This window comes from Lycium ferocissimum, chromosome 12 (assembly GCF_029784015.1).
Source record: "Lycium ferocissimum isolate CSIRO_LF1 chromosome 12, AGI_CSIRO_Lferr_CH_V1, whole genome shotgun sequence".
Lineage (NCBI taxonomy): Eukaryota > Viridiplantae > Streptophyta > Magnoliopsida > Solanales > Solanaceae > Lycium > Lycium ferocissimum.
In genome coordinates, this window is record NC_081353.1 from 29787099 (window position 1) to 29807343 (window position 20245).

The 20245-nt window shown below is 35.6% G+C and overlaps 1 protein-coding gene and 2 pseudogenes across 2 annotated transcripts in view; 1 reads left to right on the top strand and 2 right to left on the bottom strand.

Moving 5' to 3' along the window:
* Positions 1-1121, bottom strand: part of LOC132039188 (pentatricopeptide repeat-containing protein At4g02750-like) — a 5007-nt pseudogene extending 3886 nt beyond the window's left edge.
* A 1901-nt stretch (positions 1122-3022) lies between these two features.
* LOC132041164 (NADP-dependent glyceraldehyde-3-phosphate dehydrogenase) overlaps positions 3023-20245 on the bottom strand; it is a 36672-nt gene continuing 19449 nt past the window's right edge. The window contains exons 9-10 of one of the 2 annotated variants that reach the window (XM_059431984.1): positions 6194-6236; positions 3589-3848 (exon numbers count right to left, since the gene is read on the bottom strand). In XM_059431984.1, coding sequence (XP_059287967.1) covers positions 3760-3848; positions 6194-6236 — 132 coding nt within the window. In that variant the 3' untranslated portion in view covers positions 3589-3759. Of the gene's footprint in view, positions 3292-3588; positions 3849-6193; positions 6237-20245 lie in introns of those variants that run through there. The other variant, XM_059431985.1, reaches the window with a different exon arrangement.
* LOC132040848 (receptor-like protein Cf-9 homolog) lies at positions 14955-18482 on the top strand (annotated as a pseudogene).

A 20245-nucleotide genomic window follows, 5' to 3' on the forward strand; every position in this document is an offset into this window, starting at 1 on the left:
CCCCCCCCTTTTTTTTTAGTTTTAAAAAAATGATTAAATTTGGGGGTTTAAAAAAAAAAGGGGCCCCCCAAAAAATGATCTATCATTTAACACCTTTCTCTGTAAAATCATTAGGTGCATATAGTTCAAATTTGGGCTCAAGAGTGATTTATCAGTTGAACAACCTTCACCTAAAAATCAAAGTGTGTGTTCACATTAAATGCAAGTTTAAATTGAAAGAACATGATTTGTGAATTTAACAAAAAAGTCATTTAAACATACATGTAATACAAAGCGTCAATCAACACGAAATTAGAGATGTGCATGTTTTAAGAAACGTGTTAAGCAAAGCACCTTCCTTTTGTTTTTGTGATATAAAGGTCAAATGACTATATTTAGGTTCTTTTTTGGCTTTTATCATTTGGTAACTGAAACCTATTAAATTTGATTATTTTATTTTTTGCATAATAAATATTAAGCTCACAAGTAAAGTTTTCTCATTTGCTCTTTATCAAAACAGACTTCATTCTTAATTAAAAGTTGTGATATTTTAATTATTCCACTCAATGGCAGAACCATTTTCGTCTAAGGCAAATCAATTGGCACTCTTTCAACGAAAAATTTAACAATAATAATGAAAGTATGATTCAGGGAATTAGAGTTACGAAACAAGAAAACAAATTTAAGAATCATTAATAGATTCATCACATTCCATAGTCATAATTCAACCTAAGTTCAACATAAATAGGTTTTTTGTGGAATTAAATATATAATTTTAATATCAAAAATTGTAATTCATGAAAATTATTAAAATTATCGGATTTAACCAAAAGTAAATTTATCAAACACTCTTATCAGATGATTGAATATAAAACCTTAAAATCAAATTTTTAATTGAATATGTCTAAAGTTGTGCTTGCACAAGCAATATGTCAGTCAAACTTCAGGCAAAAGTTTGTGACTCGGATGTGAATTTTTGCAATTCCACTCACTTATAAAAATTGATTCTAAAATGATTGAACTTACTATTTATAAACTTCGGCTATGATTTAAATGGAGTCCAAAATCGCTTATCTGTGCACTTCCTCGTTCTCATCCGTCAATAGTGTCTTGTATCCAAATTCTATTGGCCTTTTAGCCATTGCAACTTAGTTAGTCCCTTTTTATTTTTATTTTTTTAAGATAGTTGATCCCTCTTTATTAATCTCTTTAATTACGTGAAAAAGATGGAGATTCAGTGGCCAAGGTAAAATATCCGCATGAGTGTCTATATCGATTCAATTAAGGCAAGACATAGATTTTTCACTTTGATTTTAAATATTACGATTAAATTGTTTGATTTGATATGAACGCCCGTGCGAGTAGGTATAATCAAACGTTAAATGCATTGAATGGGAAAAAAAAAAAAAAAAAGGTTTATTGTAATTTTTGTGTGGATTTTCCTTCAAACGTACTGGTCTTTTATTTTTGTACTTTATTGACATTTTTGTACGGATTTATAAACTTCATTTATGATTTAAATGGAGCCCAAAATTGGCTATACGTGGGCAATTTGCAGGATTGCCCTTCGCTGGGGGTGGTCTTTAATTTTTGCTCTTCGCTAAATATTTCTTGGTTTCGAGTTCAAGCTCTCGCTCAGTCAAAAAAATCGCAAGGTAGAGTTTGGATTCGCAAAATTCTAAAATGCAAACTCTCCTTTTTTTGGGGTTGAAGCCCCTACTACTCATTTTTTTTTTGAAGTGATACATCCTTTAAATGCACTGGTCTTTAATTTTTGTCCCTCAAATTGGTGGTCTTTAATTATTTCCTTTCGCCTAATACCATGAGATTTGTGGTTCGAATCCCGGGTCAGTTAAAAAAAAAAATCGCAAGGCAAAATTTTTTTTTGCCTTCAGGCATAAGGCAAAACTCTGCCTTAAGGTAGAGTTCGGCTTATGCCTGAAGGCAAAACTACATGATCGGGCGAGTTTGAGTTTGAGTCAGAGCTCTACTGTCATGTAAGTTTGATAATAAACTCTGCTGAAGGCTAACAATTTGGCCCAAATAGGCCTAACTTTGCCGCGAAACTCTACTTTGCGATTTTTTTTTAATTTTTGACTGAGCGGGGTTTCGAACCCGGAACCAAAGGGTTTTAGCGTTAGACAAAAATTAAAGACCACCAATTTGAGGGGCAAGAATAAGGACAATCGTGTAAATTGGCCCATTCTCATCCAACAGCCAGTAAAATGCATTTAAAGGATAGCCCTATAACTAGGTGGACACAATCTCAAATTGTTGGTCTTTAATTTTTAGCCCAATAACTAGGCAGAGTTTTCTACCTTACAACCAAGAGTTTGTCTTAAGGTAGCAAACTTTACCTTAAGGTAGAGTTTGCTACCTTAAAGCAGAGTTTGCCTTCAGGCATAAGGCAAACTTTAAATCTAAAACTCTGCCTTGCAATTTTTTTTTTTGACTGAGTGAAGGTTCGAATCCGGAACCCATGAGTTTTTAGGCAAAGGCCAAAAATTAAAGACCAACAATTTGAGGGGCAAAAAATTAAAGACCAGTGCCTCTGAAGGAAAATCCGCGCAAAAAAATGATCTGAATGTAGGGTTGGGGTAATTTGCACTTTTGTCCCTATTTTATGCTGGTCTTAGCTTTGTCCTTCGGGTTGGTATTTAAGTTTTTTCCTTTAAAATCGAATCCATAAATAGAGGGGCATAAGTTACGCTTCATCAGTTCATAGTATTCACAAGTTATGCTAGCGGCCTTAAGAACTTATGCCCGCTAAGCATAAGTTCGATTTGAAGGCCAAAAATTAAAGATCAGCCCATTTGAAGGGCTTAAAGACGAGTCCATTTGAAGGGAAACCGTGCAATTACTTCTTTTGTATTTGAATCCTATCGGCCTGTAAGCCATTGCAACTCAGTTAGTCCCTCTATATATATATATTTTTTTTCAAAAAAGTAGTTGATCACTTAGGTGAAAGAAATGGAGGTTCAATGGTCAAGGTAAAATTTACCTTCATCGAGTGTCTATACCAAGTCAGTGAAAGCAAGACATGTATTCTCATTTTAATTTTGATTATTACGGTTAAATTGTTTGATTTGATATGAACATCCATACGAGTAAGCATGATCAAACGTTAAATGCCTGATATGAAAAGAAAGCTTTATTTGCTTTGAATGCGCAAAACCCGCCCAATTACAGGCCCAACTAAGAAGCCCACGTAAAGTAGCACTGCATAACCATGGAAGAAGCCTCTCATAAATAAAGCTTTATTTGCTTTTATTTCCGCAGCTTCATTTGGATGTCAAAAAGTCTCATAATTTTCTGTGAAACTTAAAACAGTAAAATAAAGTCAAGAAACATGAAGAAGATGTTCTTGGAGGAAAAAAGAAAAAGGACATTTTGAAATAAGCCGCAAAAGATATTGAATGGTGGAAGTTGGGGCCTTTTCAAAATATTTCTCCACCCATTTTTTGATCGGGCACAAAGTTTAAAAATGTAAAATAAAAAGACTTTTGAATTTTATAGTGTTAAACATGTCATGTCATTCCTTTTAAAGTGTCATTTATCGGAAAACGAAAATGCTGGAATAAAAAACGAACTAAATATAGAAAGGTGAAATAAATCCAAACACAAATATTTAACTCGATATCTCTTTATCATGCCCCTTGTTCACCAATATAAATCTTGATAAGCTCAAAAAGGAAAAAATAGACAATAAATGGTTTCAAGTTCACTACCATCTACAATATAGCTTCTTGAATTTAAGTACTTCTTATCATTGTCTTATTTCTAAAGCAACAGTGATTTATTTACCCCATAGTATGTGGGAGTTGGCAAGTTGATCACGGGGGTCTTCACTTTAGTCATCATGTTAATGCTGTGTCACACCCCAACCTTTGCCGCGGGAGGGGGGGGGGGGTTGTGACCGTCACTAGGCACCCGAAGGCCGGAGCGAATCAACTATGGCATCTGTGACATGTAATATGAATAATGGGCCGACAAGGCCGCTATATGACACTAACAAGAACCAAATGTATCAACCTGCACGCAGAAGAACCCAACAACAACCTATATATCTATATAGCTAAGGCCAACAAGGCTATATCACGGTCATGCCAACTGTACAGGGGGCCGACAAGGCCAAGCAAAACATATATACACGTACAAGCGTGCGAGCCTCTAAAGAGTAACACAATATCAACGGTCGGGATAGGACCGACATATCCCAAAACTATACATATATATATATATGCGTACGTACCTATGGACTCGGGGACCGAGCAACTCGAAGAAGTGGGTGCGACACTCGATAGGCGATCTCGGTGTCCTCGGGAGGCGCGTCGGCTTTGTCTATCGACACAACCAGGCATGAACATAGCGCACAAAAGGGCGTCAGTACGAAATATGTACTGAATATGTTAGGCGATAAGCGCAAGCACAAATAATGTAAATAATATGAGAAGGGATTTAGAAACAACCTGAAATTCTGTTCAAGGCCACTGAGGGCAACCATAACTATAACATAAATGTAAATGCATGCTCGTAAAATCAGTCCTCACTGTGGAGGCATATATCATATCATATAACAATAATAAATCCATCTGTGGGGTGAGCTCATCATCATAACATCCTCTCTGCCCAACTGATCAGTGGCGATGCACAGTTACGTGCCTACCCCGCCGCCTACGACACGACTTGGTAAAGAAAGAACCATGTCTAGGTGCACATATAAGTGCCTACCCGGCCGACTATAGCGCGGCTAAAAGAGATATCATAAAAAGAGTCTGAGTGACCTATTGTCGTTATCCTCCAACTATTGTTATTGTCGATGCGTTCTTTGGTTTCCAATTATGAGACAACCAAAGACAAGAAACACGAAAGTTAGGTTTTAGGGATTTATTGGAAGTAAACATCATGTTCAAGCTAGCAGTAGCCATGATCAATATGAACGTCAGAGAAAGAATGAACAAAAGAATCCTAGTTCTCTTGAGCGATGAACAAGGGAAGATGAGAATACTTAAATCTTCTCCGATGTGAGTTATTCATGAGAAAAGGTCATATTTAATCACATTTATCAATTTGAAGTGGAGCAATTTGAATTCGACGAAACAATTCAATAAACGTTCATTCGAGTTCTAGTCATGCCGAAAGATATATAGGAAGCCCTACATACCTCGTTGATGGAGCTATACTCATCTTCCAGGTCCTTGAATACCTTATGAATGACTTCCTATACAAAACGAACAATTCAAGATCAAAATCAAGTTCATAACTCATGAAAATCTTCATTTAGACATTTAAGCGAGCAACTCGCGAGCATAAGTTCGTAGGCTCTTTTGTAGCTCAATTTTCCTGCAAAACGCTACCAAATTCTACTTTCCTACTCTCCCTTATCAATACGATTCTATCCATATTCCCACATATTCAAACAATACACCAAAACCATACAAAATAGCTCAACAATCAAACTATGTTCACAAGAGCTTCTTAAGGAACGGCAAGGACCTATCTTATGAAATTTTCAGCCAATTCTTAAGATTAATTACTTGTAGAAGTTCAAAGAAATCAAAAGGAGGTTAAAATATACTTAGATCATGAAAATCACTTCAAACCCCAAGTTACTTCAAAGCAAGGTTTTCCTCCGAAAGGTGAAATAGTGAAGAAATCATAATTTCGAAGTTGCCATGTTGTTCTCCACGTTGAGGTTGTTTGATTTGCCCTTAGGTGTGTTTATAATTGATGGAAGATTATTAGAGAGGTTTTCCTAAGGTTTCTATGGTCTTTCAAGATGAAGAAATGGAGAAAAATTCGTCCCAAGGCATCTATTTATACTCGGGAAAATATAGCCACCAACCTAGCACACTGTTCCTGCGGCAGTTTGCATTCCTGGATGGAAATACGAATATCTCTCTACTCCGACGTCGTATTGAAAAACGGTTAAATGTGCTGGAAACTAGACTCGTAGACCTTAGATTTGATAGTTGGATCACCCCGTAACTCCAAGTAGATTGAGGGAAAAGCTTTTCGACATCTGACCCAAATTTCAGTGAAATTTACAAACATAACTTGCGACGACCTTTGTCGACTTTCATATCACAACTCGTTTGACTTCAAAACTTAACATAGGACTATCATACTATTTAAATACCTCAAAACATTACCTTCTTAGCATGTTAGCCACCTTACGATACGATAACGCACGAAAACAAGAGGTGTAACATGTTGTTAGTGATCCCTTGTGACCCAATTCCACTGTCCTTAAGACCCTGTTAAACAAAATTAATTACTGTAATTACTAAGAAATTATCGCGAAGATAATCAAAATTTAAGTAATTTGAATGGTTCCCCTCTCCATTGCATCACTGATCAGTATTGCTTTGCTGATGTCTTTGGTGAACACAAAGCCCTGTATTTGAGTCAAATTTGCCAACCTCGGAGTATACAAGGAGTCATTTGGTTCACATGCTAATTATGCTGGGATTATAATATTGAAGGAATTATTATACGGTGAATAATAACACAGATTGTTTTGCAGCGACTAACAATGTCATGTTCGTTTTTATACTACTTTTTATCTCTGAAATTCTAATACATGTATTTTTATTCAAAATTCGGATCTTTAAAGAATAGCCAGTCAGATTCATTGTTTACTTTTTGTAGTCCGTAGACATAGATTACACACAGTTATACACATATTATACATGGATTATACCTCCAACGACTATTTCTAGTTTAAAGAGTTGGATGGACGACTATGTCGGTTAATTCTTCTTCAAAATTTTACTTTGCATTAACTAATACACAGGGTCCTACATAACTTAATGGGAGTATTATTTGACACAGCAAACCAAACACTGCATTTAATTATGCTGGGATTATTTTTTCCCATACGACCAAACAATGTGCTATTTTTGTTTTTTTATGAGGTTAGCCAAACATTGCTGATGGAACACCAGATAACTAATGGACAAGTTTATGATAGATGCAGAGAAAAAGTTACCTGCAGACCAAAATTGCTAGCATTGCATTGGTGGATTCCTTCTTCGACGGAGTTAATGCGAATAACAGGCAAAACTTGTCCGAACGGTTCTTCCCATTCGATTCTCATGTCTGGCCTAACATTGTCTAACAACAGGGGCCAGATAAGGTTGCCTTCTCTCTTGTATGGCTGTCAAAATGTTGCATCTTTCTGCTTTGCGTCCATGACCAACCCCTCGATGAAGTTTGCCGATGACTCGGAGACAACTGGAGTGATATCACAATTATCTTCCGGTGGCCCAACGGTTAGCTTTGCCACTTTGGCATTTAACGGCTGTGCATCTTTGACCACTGTGGTAGACATGGATATCAATTGTTAATTATAAAGTGTTGTTAAGACAATCAGGTACTTGAGTAAATTAAGCGTATCCATGTCGCATCTACATATTGGTTAAGCAATTCATAACAACATCACTTATTAGTTATTACATGTAATATGAACTCTACAACAAAAAGTGATCACCTATCGTATTCATATCATTGATGATTAACGGTGTCAAAGAGAAGCCATCGAATGCACGAACAAAAATGTGCCTTAAGTGTGAGCGATAATAAATCAGGAAAAACATGAAGTTACTCCATAAATGTATATAGGGGATGTTCTTTGCCTACTGCCAATAAAGTTGTGAGAACTTGGTTGCAAGCTGTATCAGTGAGACTAACACTGACCAACAAGGGCTATGGTGGAGCGGTAAGTACTTATTCATCCTTAAATATCGCTTCGGGTATGAGCGTTGGGTATGGAGTCACATTTACTAGGGAGCACTCCACCCCCATTGTGGGACTTTCCAGCCCGAATCCAGATGTAACCGGGCCTCAACGCGGGTACCGGACATCGGTGGAAAAAAAAAAAAAAAAAACATCAACACTGAAAGCATTTCCAAATAGTCAAGGTCAAGTCACCTAACTAAAGAAAAATTAACATGTTTTCTTTTGATAATGAAATAAACCTCCATCTGTAAGAAAATCCTCCTTTCACAATATTTCCGGCAGCCAAATCTAAATCAGCATCTTCGAGCACAATACAAGCATCCTTTCCTCCTAGCTCCATCTGTAGAGGGACCATTCCCGATTTCTTTGAGATTGCAACGACGGTGTCTCCACCGGTGAAGCTGATAAAAGAAAACAGGTGTACCGTTATTCGTGGATACACAAATATATAGAATGGGACGAAGGAACTCGTTTACTTGGTAGTGTTTCAGAAACTGTATACATTCGAATAATGTAAAGAACAACATCAGGTACCTTATACAGTTTACTCCAGGATGCATAGTGAGAAAATCGCCGATTTCAGAACTTTTTCCTGTGATACAACTGCTAAGGCCTTTAGGGAATCCAGCTAAGTGGAAGCAATGCACCATATGCAGGGCAGCCACAGCACCCTGTTACAAATGATCACACAAAAGTAAGTAGACATTTGGACATGAAGTTAAGTCGAAAAAGCGTGTTTGGAAATTGAAGTTGTGTTTGGACATGCATTTCACTTGAAAATATATTTAAAGTTTTGTGAGGGGAAAAAATTACTCAAAAAAAGTGGTTAGGACCAGCTTTTCAACTTCAAGTTTGAGTGACTACAATGTATAACCAAACAGTTGTTTGAAAAGAAAAGTTGAAAAGCAGCAAAAGATTTGTTTGTCCAAATGGGCGCTAACTTTAGCCCTGTTGGCACTTCTTTTCTCGAAGTTAATGGATGCCAATATTATCCATTTATAAAGCTCCTTTTGTAGAAACGTAAAATTGAAAATAAAGACATAAAGAGACCCGTCATCATATAGTATACAATTGATGAATCACGGAAACTATATAGTACATAGTAAGAGTTTAATGCATTATAATATAGAGAATCTGGAACTAAATTTTACTGAAGTAATTAACCTGAGTTGGAGACTTGGAGGCATGAGAACTAAAGAGTTTCCAGCAATCAATAAGGGGCCAATCTGTACGGATACTTGAAGGTCATAATCATCAGTATATTCCCGATAAACTTAATATCAACATTTTAAGAATAAAATATGAGTTTTAAATGATAGTACTTTTCTACTGATAAAGGAAAATTTACAGATCACATTTATGCAGTTACAAAATGCAAAAAGAGCAACAGAAGATGTTACAAAAGTTGTGCTGTTGCGGATTGGCATAAAAAAGGGAATTTTGCATGCTGAATTAATCAGATTGCTACTTTTCGTTAATCAATTATGAGACATTGAGTGGTTATAGGCTGATATTTTGAGTTTCTACATTTTCATCTAATTTTTCTGATTCATCTTCGGACTAGTACAGATAAAATGGTCTCATAACCTCGCCTGAATTGGAATCGGTTTAACTTCCTTTTGAATAGACAAACATGAAACATTCGTCTTGATGGAACATCATTATAGGTGTTAGCTTCACTCGTAAAAGGCAAAACTGAATACTGAATACTTCTTCTGTCCTAATTTATGTGATGAACACTTTCCTTTTAAGTCAGTTCCACGAAAAAAATGATATCTTTAAGTCAGTTCCACGAAAAAAATGATATCTTTCTATATTTAAAAATAATTTGATTTTAAGCTTCTCATTTTACCCTTAATAAGATGATTATAGTCATACAAACATCTATGCTCATTCAAAATGCATCACAGAAACTGGGAGGGGGGAGTATCTTTTTGTTTTTCTCAAACTTGTCTTCATCATGCTTCTAAAATCCCATTTAAATAAGTCTAGTAATATTCCCTAAGCATATTTTTTAAATTATCTTTTTTCTTTTGCCTTCTTTTTCTTTCTTATTCTTTTCTCTTCTCTTTCGGCTTTCTACTTCAACAGATGCCACCATTTTTTCCTCTTCTTTGTATATAGATTTAATTTATGGGTTTGATTTGACACAAATAAAAGAGATCAAATTAGGGACCTCATTTTGTTTAATTAGGATTGAAGGTTACTTAGATTACTATCTGCATTGTGAAAATTGGGATCTTTTCATCTCCTATTTTTGGGAATTTTGAGCTGTTGGATTGATGTTTACTTTGAGGAATTCTTACATCTTTTTTGCCTTTTTCTTCATAATTATGGTGGTTAAATTTTATATGATTCTGGGTTTTGTTCATGTGGGTCTAATTTCTTGGATTTGTTTGCTCTTCCTAACCTATTTTGCACTGACAAGTTTAAACTGAAATTATTTTGAGAATTATTGAGTTGAATATGAAATAATGAAAACTTGGTTTCCATGAAAGTGCAGCTCTAAGCTGACATGAATATCAAAAAAGAAAAGAAAGTGGGAGAGAAGAAGGGAAATTATTTTTTAGTTTGGACAAAATTTTGAAAAAATAAAAATAAATAAATGACGTGGACGAATTAGAAAGCGAGTGGCTCAACAACGCCCAGCTTTGACCCAGTTGGGCAAGGGCGGGTTGAACAAAATTCGCTTCAAAATTATTTAAGGGGGTATATAAACGTTCGTAAAGTTAAATTGATAAAGTCAATTTTTGCGACAAGTTTAGGAAGAATTTTATGTCTTTTCTCTACGTATAAAGCCAACATGCTTTGCAAAGAAAAAACAACAAAAGGAAAATACTAAAATGGTATATAGTCATCAAATTATCTTAATCCTCTGATTGTCACCGATCGATGATACTTTATACTAAGTGACAGTATAATAAAGCAAAATTAAATTAATTAGTCAAGAAATGTACCTTGGAAGTCAGGCAATATGTTACACCTCAGATTTTCGCACGTTAAAGTCGCATCATGAGTTAGTCGACGCAAGTTCAAAAGAAATTATGTTGAGGATAAAAGGGATTGATTTTATTAATAAAAATGGTTACAAGAGTCTATAAATAATATTAGTAAGTGGCGGAAGATTTGGAGGGTGAATGAATCAAAGAAGCATGAGTTTCGTCAAAAGTCGGCAAGTTGGGAATACGATAACTTGTACTTTTGGATGAGATTAGGAGTGCTCCACAGGCTAAGCAAGTAATGATATGAAGTATTTGAATTGTATAATGGTCTCTTGTTAAGTTTGGAAGTCAAACGAGTTGTAATACGAAAGTCGACAAAGGGCGTCGCAAGTTAAGTTTGCAAATTTTACTGAAATTTGGGTCAGATGTCTCGGAGATTTTCTCTCAATTTACTTGGAGTTATGGGGTGATCCACCTACCAAATCGAAGGTCTACGAGTCTAATTTTCAGAGCATTTTGTCGTTCGACGATACGACATCGGAGGAGAGAGATATTCGCATTTCCGTCCAGGGACATAAACTGTCACGGGAACAGTGCTCTAGGTCGGTGGCTGCACTTTTGCCTTCTATATATATAAGGCCTTTCACGATTTTTCCCTTCATTTTATCATCTTCAAGACCTGGAAAACTCTCGAACCCTCCCCAATTAATCCTCCATCAATCTCAATCCAAACCAAGAGCAAATCTATCAACTTTAACATGAAGAACAACATGGCAACTACGGAATTGTGATTTTTTCGCTAATTTGCTTCTTGGATAACGACTTCACCTTGAAGTAACTTGGAGTTTGGAGTGATTTTGATCATCTAAGGTATATTTTAACTTCCTTTTGATCTCTTTGAACTTCTATAAGTAATCGATCATAGAAATTGGTGAAAACCCCATAGAATAAGCTTTGACAATTCTTGTAAACTCATATAGACTTGGCTTGATAGTTGGGCTGTTTTATGTGGTTTTAACGTATTGTTTGGAGCTGTGTTGATATGGATTGGATCGTATTGATGAGGAGGAGTAGAAAAGTAGAATTTGGTAGTGTTTTACGAGGAAATTACGCTAACAAAAGTCCTATAAATTCACGCCCATGAGTTGCTCGATTAAATGTCTAAATGAAGATTTCTATAAGCTATGACCTTGGTTTTGATCTTGAATAGTCTGTATTATGTAGGAAATCATTCGTAAGGCATTCAAGGACTCGGGAAACATATATAACTCCATCGACGAGGTATGTAGGGATTTCTCTTCTCTTTTGTGGCATGACTAGAACTCGACGAACGTTTCATTGATACATTCATTTCGTGAAGACATAAGTCGATCATATTCTTTTACTTGAGTAGCCCTCTACTTCATACATGACTTATATTAAAGTGCTGTCCATATTTCCATGTTTCTTTGGTTATCGATTGAAACGTTTTCGTAAAACTTGAGTCGGGCGTATCCGGAGTGGTTAAGCTTACCTCTTCTCCGAAATAGCTTGTATTAAAGTGTATTCCCGCATCCTTATCTTTCTTGTCCATCACTTAAAGATGACGGACCTTCCATAGATATAAGTTTCCACTAAACATGAGATAAATACGCTTCCTTGTGATGGACTAATCTTTATTTCATATATGATTGCATCAAACGCCTTTTCATGCTTACATATCTCTTTTGCCACCGAATTGGAATGTTCCGCTAAACTTGGATTGATCATATACCATCGGAATGAGTTGAACTCTATTTCATGTGTGTAACTCATACCAAGTATCTTACATGTTCTCCATGTGGTTGTCTCTTGAATTAAAAGGTAAAAGAACGTAGCGACAATAACGATAGTCGGAGGCTAACGACGATAGGTCACTTCGACTCTTTTTATTATACTCTTCTGAGGTCAGTCTTGCATATGTATGTATTTATTTTCATTACCGAGCCACGCTATAGTCGACCGGGTAGGCACTTATATGTGCACCTAGATGTGCTTTTTTCTTTACTGAGCCGTGTTGTAGGCGGCAGGGTAGGCACGTAGGCGTGCATTGCCCGCGATCGGTTGGGCGAGAGATGATGTTATGATGATGAGCTCACCCAGTTACGAGGGATTTATTATTGTTATATGATATGATATATGCCTCCACAGTGAGGAATGATTTTACGGGCATGCATTTTCATTTATGTCATGATTATGGTCGGCCTCAGTGGCCTCGTTCAGAGTTTAAGGTTGTCTCTACATCTTTTCCCAAGTTATCTGTATCTCTTATGCTTATGTTATGTTTATGCTTATTGCCTTACATACTCGGTACATCTTTCGTACTGACGCATTTTGTGCGTTGTGATCATGCCCACAGGTACGGTAGACGGATTGTTGTATCTTTCTCAGTAGGATACCAAAGTACAGCAGGGATGTTCGCACTCCATTCTCCGGAGTTGCTGGTCAGAGTCATTAAATAGGATGCATGCATATATATATATATATATATATACACATAGTATGGCTATGGGTACGTCGGGGCCACTGTCCCGACCAGTTGATGCATATTAGTGCTCTTAGAGGCTTACAGACTATCAGTAGTGTACAGGTATTGTGTTTGGCCTTGCCGGCCTTCTGACTAGTTGTCTTTCTTGGTTGTGGCCTTGTCGGCCCTAGTTATGCATATATGTATTGTTGGGCCTTTTCTGCTTGCAGGTTGTTATGATATACTTCTTACAATTGTCATTCAACGGCCTTGTCGGCCTATGATTCACGTTACTTAGTTTGGATATCACAGTTGGTTCGCTCGGCCCTTCGGGTGTCGGGTGCCGGCCACACCCCCCAAGGTTGGGGTGTGACACAATATTTGGTCCTTTCATTTCCAGGGAAACTATCAGATACCAAGAACTTACCCTCCCCAGAATTCTAACTCCTTCAGCAGTGTAAGAAATTAAATCTCCAAACCTTACAACCTTCATAAAACCTGTCGATAAAGCAATTAATATTTTTTAAAAATGTACAATATTGTAAAGAGTTTAAGTTCTATGAACTGACAATTTACACAATCAGGTCATGACTTATAAGATAATTACAAATAAATCTATGTTATAAACATTTAACTGTAACTAGTAAAATTAAAAGTTATATTTATCAATCCACCAAGGATTATTGACTTCCATAAAAACATCAAATTTATTTAAATATATAATTTATAATATGCATGCAGTTTAGATAAGTGTATTAATAATACACTTTCTTTTTGTGTATTAAATATATAGGATTTACGTATTAAATTAAGTGGGCTTTTGGACATGCAATTTCATGTCATGAGATGAAATCAGCGTTTGAAATACGATTTCATCTCAAGAGATGAAATTCCAAGTCATCCAAAAAGGTATTAATTGGGATTTCAAATCATGATTTCAAAATTTTTAAATGTAAAACTTGACCCATAGATTGGTAGATATTTTTAACAATTACTCCCACCAACTATTTACCAACCTCATTAACTTTTACCAACTTTTATTTATGAACTATGACTTGCTCATTTGGTAAGATACTAAGATTGTATAAGAATTGGAAAAGTTTTGATAGTTTTCACAACTTGTGGAATTTTTATGTCTATAAGAAAAAATATAACTTAAGAAATTCAAATTGCATGTCCAAACATGATTGTATCTCATGGTTTCAAATCGTGATTTCAAATCATGTCCAAACGATTTCTAAGCTTGAGACTAGCTACACATAGAAGTAGGTACTAGGAGATGACCTTTTATTTGCTTTATACATTATTAATGTGTTATTAATGAATAATAAAAAGAAGAGTTTTTTTTTTAAAAAAAAGAAAAAAGAAAAACAAGAATAAAATGAAGGAAAGAAAGGTTTCTGCTTAAACTAATAAACAATGGAGTATGTTAGTATTACCAGCGAACCAATGGAATTCGGATTAAGTGCAGTCATGTCAGATTTATTATTCTGATCCTTTTTTATTATTGTTTTCAACTTGTAAACCTGACAACAGTATAATTAATATCACCTGCGTGATTCTCAATTCTCAAAGCTAATTAATATTGACTAACAGAACAAAGTTAAACTCACTCTGCCCGAATCTCTTGAAATCTTATAGTTGGCCACCTCTGATGTTACTTAATTAGATGCTTGCTTTTTTATCTTTACTTTAGTTTCCATGGATAGTGACATTTCAACAACTTCAAGTTTGGCCAATTTGAAAAGTAATCGACATATACAGATTCTGCCTTTAATGACTTTTCCCAGGAGAATGAGACAAAGACTCATTGATCTCGAAGTCGTTTCCAAATACATTTTCTTTAGTCTTTAGCTAACCCATTGAATAATGATGATATACTAGAATATAAAAAGTGTACCCTGCACAATCGATTCAATATACGATGATGGTTCCCAGCAAAATATTCTCTTTACTTCAGTTTTCCATCCTCTTGTACCTCTTTGCAGTTACTTTTGCTTCCATGGAAGAAGCAACTGCCCTCCTAAAATGGAAAGCAACTTTCAAGAATCAGAATAATTCCCTATTGGCTTCATGGACACCAAGTTCTAATGCATGCACCGACTGGTATGGAGTTATATGCTTTAATGGTAGCGTAAACAAGTTGAATATTACAAATGCTAGTGTCATTGGTACACTCTATGATTTTCCCTTTTCATCTCTCCCTTTTCTTGAATATGTTGATCTTAGCATGAACAATCTCTCTAGCATCATACCACCTGAAATTGGTAAGCTCAATAATCTTGTCTATCTTGATCTGTCGTTCAATCAGATTTCTGGCACAATCCCACCACAAATCGGCTCACTAGTGAAGCTTCGGGCTCTCTACGTTGCTGATAACTATTTAAATGGTTCTATTCCAGGAGAAATAGGTTACCTAAGGTCTCTAACCGAACTAGCTTTGAGTAAAAATTCTCTTAATGGTTCTATTCCCGCTTCATTGGGGAATTTGAACAATTTGTCTTTTCTTTATCTTAATGAGAATCACCTTTCTGGCTCCATCCCTACAGAAATAGGAAAACTTGTCAATCTTGTTGAAGCTTATCTTGATACAAATCAGTTGACAGGTCATATCCCTCGAGAAGTAGGTAACTTAATCAATGCAAAATTGTTCTTTGTTTTCTCTAATGAATTGTCTGGTCCTATTCCAGTAGAAATAGGGAAGATGAAGTTACTTCAGAAATTAAGCTTCTTTGCCAACAATCTTTCTGGTCCAATTCCAAAAACAGTAGGTGACCTTACTGAGCTCAATCTTTTGCACATTTCATTTAACCAACTCTCTGGTCCCATTCCTAGTGAATTGGGGAATTTAAAAAACCTCAATGATTTGCAGTTATCTTATAATCAACTCACTGGTTCAATTCCAAAAGTGATAGGTGACTTAACTAAGCTCAAACTCTTGTACCTTTCTGATAACCAACTTTCTGGTCTCATTCCTAGTGAGTTGGGGAATCTAAAAAACCTCAATGACCTGCAAATATCTAGTAATCAATTCACTGGTTTAATTCTTACTTCTTTTGGCAATTTGAGTAACTTGCAAACTCTCTTTCTCAGTGACAACAATCTCATTACTCAGGAAGTTCCTTCATTTGTTTGCAAGTTGACATCACTAGGAATTCTACATTTGGCTAGAAATAATTTGAAGGGAGCAATTCCGCGGTGTTTGGGTAATATTAGTGGCCTCCAGGTTTTGATGATGTATGAAAATAATCTTTCTGGTCCCATTCCTGGTGAGTTGGGGAATTTGGTTAACCTCAATGACATGCAATTATCTAGTAATCAACTCACTGGTTTAGTTCACCTTCCTTTAGCAACTTGACAAACTTGCAAACGCTGTTCCTCAGTGACAACAATCTCATCACTGAGGAAATTCCTTCATCTGTTTGCAATTTGACATCACTGGAAAAACTGAATTTGGAGCGAAACAACATGAAAGGAAATATTCTGCAATGTTTGGATAATATACGTGGCCTCCAGATCTTGAAGATGTCACAAAATAATCTAAGTGGAGAGATCCCGTCATCTATTTGCAATTTAGCATCACTACAAATTCTAGATTTGGGTAGAAACAATTTGAAGGGAGCAATTGCTCGATGTTTTGGCAACATGAGCGAACATCTTGTGGTTTTTGACATGCGTCATAACAATCTTTCGGGGTTTATTCCAACAACTTTTAGCATTGGAAGTTCATTAAGAAGCCTCAACTTGCATGGGAATAAGTTACATGGGAAAATTTCCCGATCATTGGTCAATTGCAAAGGGCTGCAAGTTCTTGACCTTGGAGATAATTATCTCAGTGACTCATTCCCAATATGGCTGGGAACTCTGCAAAGGCTGCAAGTTTTGATCTTGAAATCGAATAAATTATATGGACCAATTAGAACATCAAGGGAAGGAAACATGTTTCTTGGGCTTCGAATCATATATCTCTCTTACAATGCCTTCACGGGAAACTTACCGATGAGTCAACATTTTAAAGCCATGGAAATAATTGATCAAACAATGAAGGGACCAAGATATCTTGGAGACGGATATTACCAAGATTCTATAACAGTTGCAACTAAGGGACTAGAGCTTGAACTTGTTAGAGTTTTAAGAGTTTACTCAACTATCGATCTTTCAAATAACAAATTTGAAGGACATATTCCAAGTATTTTGGGTGATCTTGTTGCACTTCAGGTGTTGAATTTGTTTCATAATGGATTACAAGGTCATATACCACCATCACTTGGAAGTTTATCTATAGTTGAATCACTGGACCTTTCGTTTAACCAGCTTTCGGGGGAGATACCACGTCAGCTTGTTTCTCTTACGTATCTTGCATTCTTAAATCTCTCCCACAATCATCTCCAAGGATGCATTCCTCGATGACCTCAATTTCATACTTTTGAGAGCAACTCATATGAAGGCAATGCTGGATATGTAAATTCCCAGTTTCGAAAGGTTGTGGCAATGATCGGGTATCAGAGACAAATGATACTGCGTCTGCGCTAGACCAAGAAAGCGATTCTGATTTTCTCAATGACTTTTGGAAAGCTGCTCTTATGGGCTATGGAAGTGGACTATGTATTGGATTATCCATTGTATATTTCATGTTCTCAACTGAAAATGCGAAATGGCTTGCAAGAATCATTGAAAAGCTAGGAAACAAAATTGTTATGCGACGAAGAAAGAAGCAACAAAGTCAAAGGAATTACCAGAGAAGAAGTAATCGCACCCTGATCTTTTAATTTATTGTAAGTATTAAGTAGTTATGATTTTGTTATAACAATTAATTGAGGATCTATATTGAGCATATTTGTATTTCCAATAATTACAATAAGTAGAAGATTTTGGAAAGGATTACCCTTAGCTGATGTTTTAAGATACTAAAAATCTAACTATATGTGATGATGGAGGAATCATTTGAATAAAATTTTAAATCTTTACCGCAAGCAGTTGTAAGTTGTTATTATAGGGTTTAGGTACATCAATGATCTAATTATTTAGTAATTGGTTGTTTTAACATCATATAGTTTGATTTTAGCATGGTCCAACTATATAACTCTCTATATTTGGAAAAATAATTTGCAAGTGTTTGACACTATCTTATTTTCCAAAATTTCAGATGTCAAGGATAAAAAGGTGTTGGCATAATGGATTTAGTCTGAGAGAAAGGGAGGTTCTAGAAAAAAAGATTGGATCTTTAAGTGAGTTTCGAAAGGAAGTATGTATTTTTAAGAGCTAAAGGGTTTGAATAACCTTGAGCTGATTATTGAAGTTTAAGCAAAAACTGAAGCAAGTTTTTTTTTTTTTTTTTCTCTTTCACAATTGCTCTATACAAAAATTTATGTACGTCTCTAATAAGTTGTCTCGATTGGTTGTTCTACTTACTTTTTTTCTAGCATGGATATACCAAATGTTTGGTTGATACAGGGGCATTGCACATGTACGCACACAAATTAAAGTTGTTTGGTGTTTGATTCCGGCAAATGTCAAAATGCCTGCACCTAAACAGAGTGTTGTCAACAAGATGATGCCAAACAATCTCAATGATTATTTGTACCAAGTGCAGAAACATTTTGGCAAAAATATAAAGAGATGCAAGTGAGTAAAATCGATCTGAGACTCGTTGAAATTTTTGAGTATGAGGAATCTATAAACTCTGGTAGGTCTATATAAAGGTCGCAGAAAAATAAAACACCCTTCTAACACGGGAAGTTAAATGTGAGGGGTTTCCACCAGGTTCTAACCGGCTCTGAAATTGAAAAATTATTCAAAAAGAAGAATAGAAGAAAAATGGTAAAACATCTTTTTGAAATCACATTTAACCGCAAAAGGTTTTTTTTAATTAACATCTAAACACTAACGGATGCAATACATGGTGTGATTTTGGCACCACCAGAGCCATATTTCTTTCCGAGAACGGCGATCTGAAGCTTATTATACTGAAATTGAAGAGCCTCCCTAGGTAGCCCGATAGCATGGTAATGCAGGGAGGGGCTTATTTATACACATGAAATTGATACTGAGAGTTATTTATGTAGAGATTTTGCTTATTGAAATATTCTAATAAGTGTGTTTTGAGAAAGAAAAATGATTTATGGAGGCTCTTATGAGTGTATAATTCCAATAGCTATATATGTGAATGTGGGAAAGCCTTTATACCTGTAACAAGTGTCTGATTGCATCCACGGGTGAAGCTAGGTGGAGGGAAGGGTGTTCATCAAAACCCCCTTTGTCAGAAAAATTACGCCATATATGTAAGGTTGAATTTTAGTTTTATCGATATATACACTACAATAAACCCCCTCGACATATTTTGAGAAACTTAGCTTAGTGGTCATGGGTGTTCAAATTGACCCCAACTTCACATGGTCCTCTCCCCACCCCACCCCCTCCCCCTCCGCCCCCCACCCCTTTCCCTCCCTCTGCTGCACTCACTGCAGACTTTCCTCTACTTTTAGCTTTGGTGTTTTCGCCACACCTTCTGCTATACTTTTATCAAGAGAAGACCCAAAAATGGTCCTTTATATTTAGACTTCCACTCGAAATAGTCATTGTTTGAGGTAGAGCACTAATAATCCTCCATCTTTCAAATAATGGAGCACATTTAGTCCTGACTATTCTATCTATAATTAACTTACAAAATATCCTTCCGTTAAAGTTCACATTCTCTGCAAAAAAAACTAAGGGGTTGTTTGGTAGCTAGGTAGGATTATGCAGGTATTAGTAATGTAGATATTAGTTATGCAGGTATTAGTTATGCAAGGTTTAGTTATGCAGGTATTAGTTATACAAGTATTAGTTATGAAGGGTTTAGTTATGCAGGTATTAGTTGGAAGGTTTATTTATGTATGGTTTAGTTATGGATAAATTATTTCTTTAAATGTTGGTTTATTATATTAAAAGTTAATAAATATTATATACTTTTTAAAATTAAAATATTTTTTTACAATAAAATTAAAATATTATATATTTCTACAAAATATTAAAATATTATTAATAATATATAAAAGTAGTTGTTTAGAAAAGGAAAATATTTAAGTGGGACGTGATGAGGGTAATATTGTCATTTCAA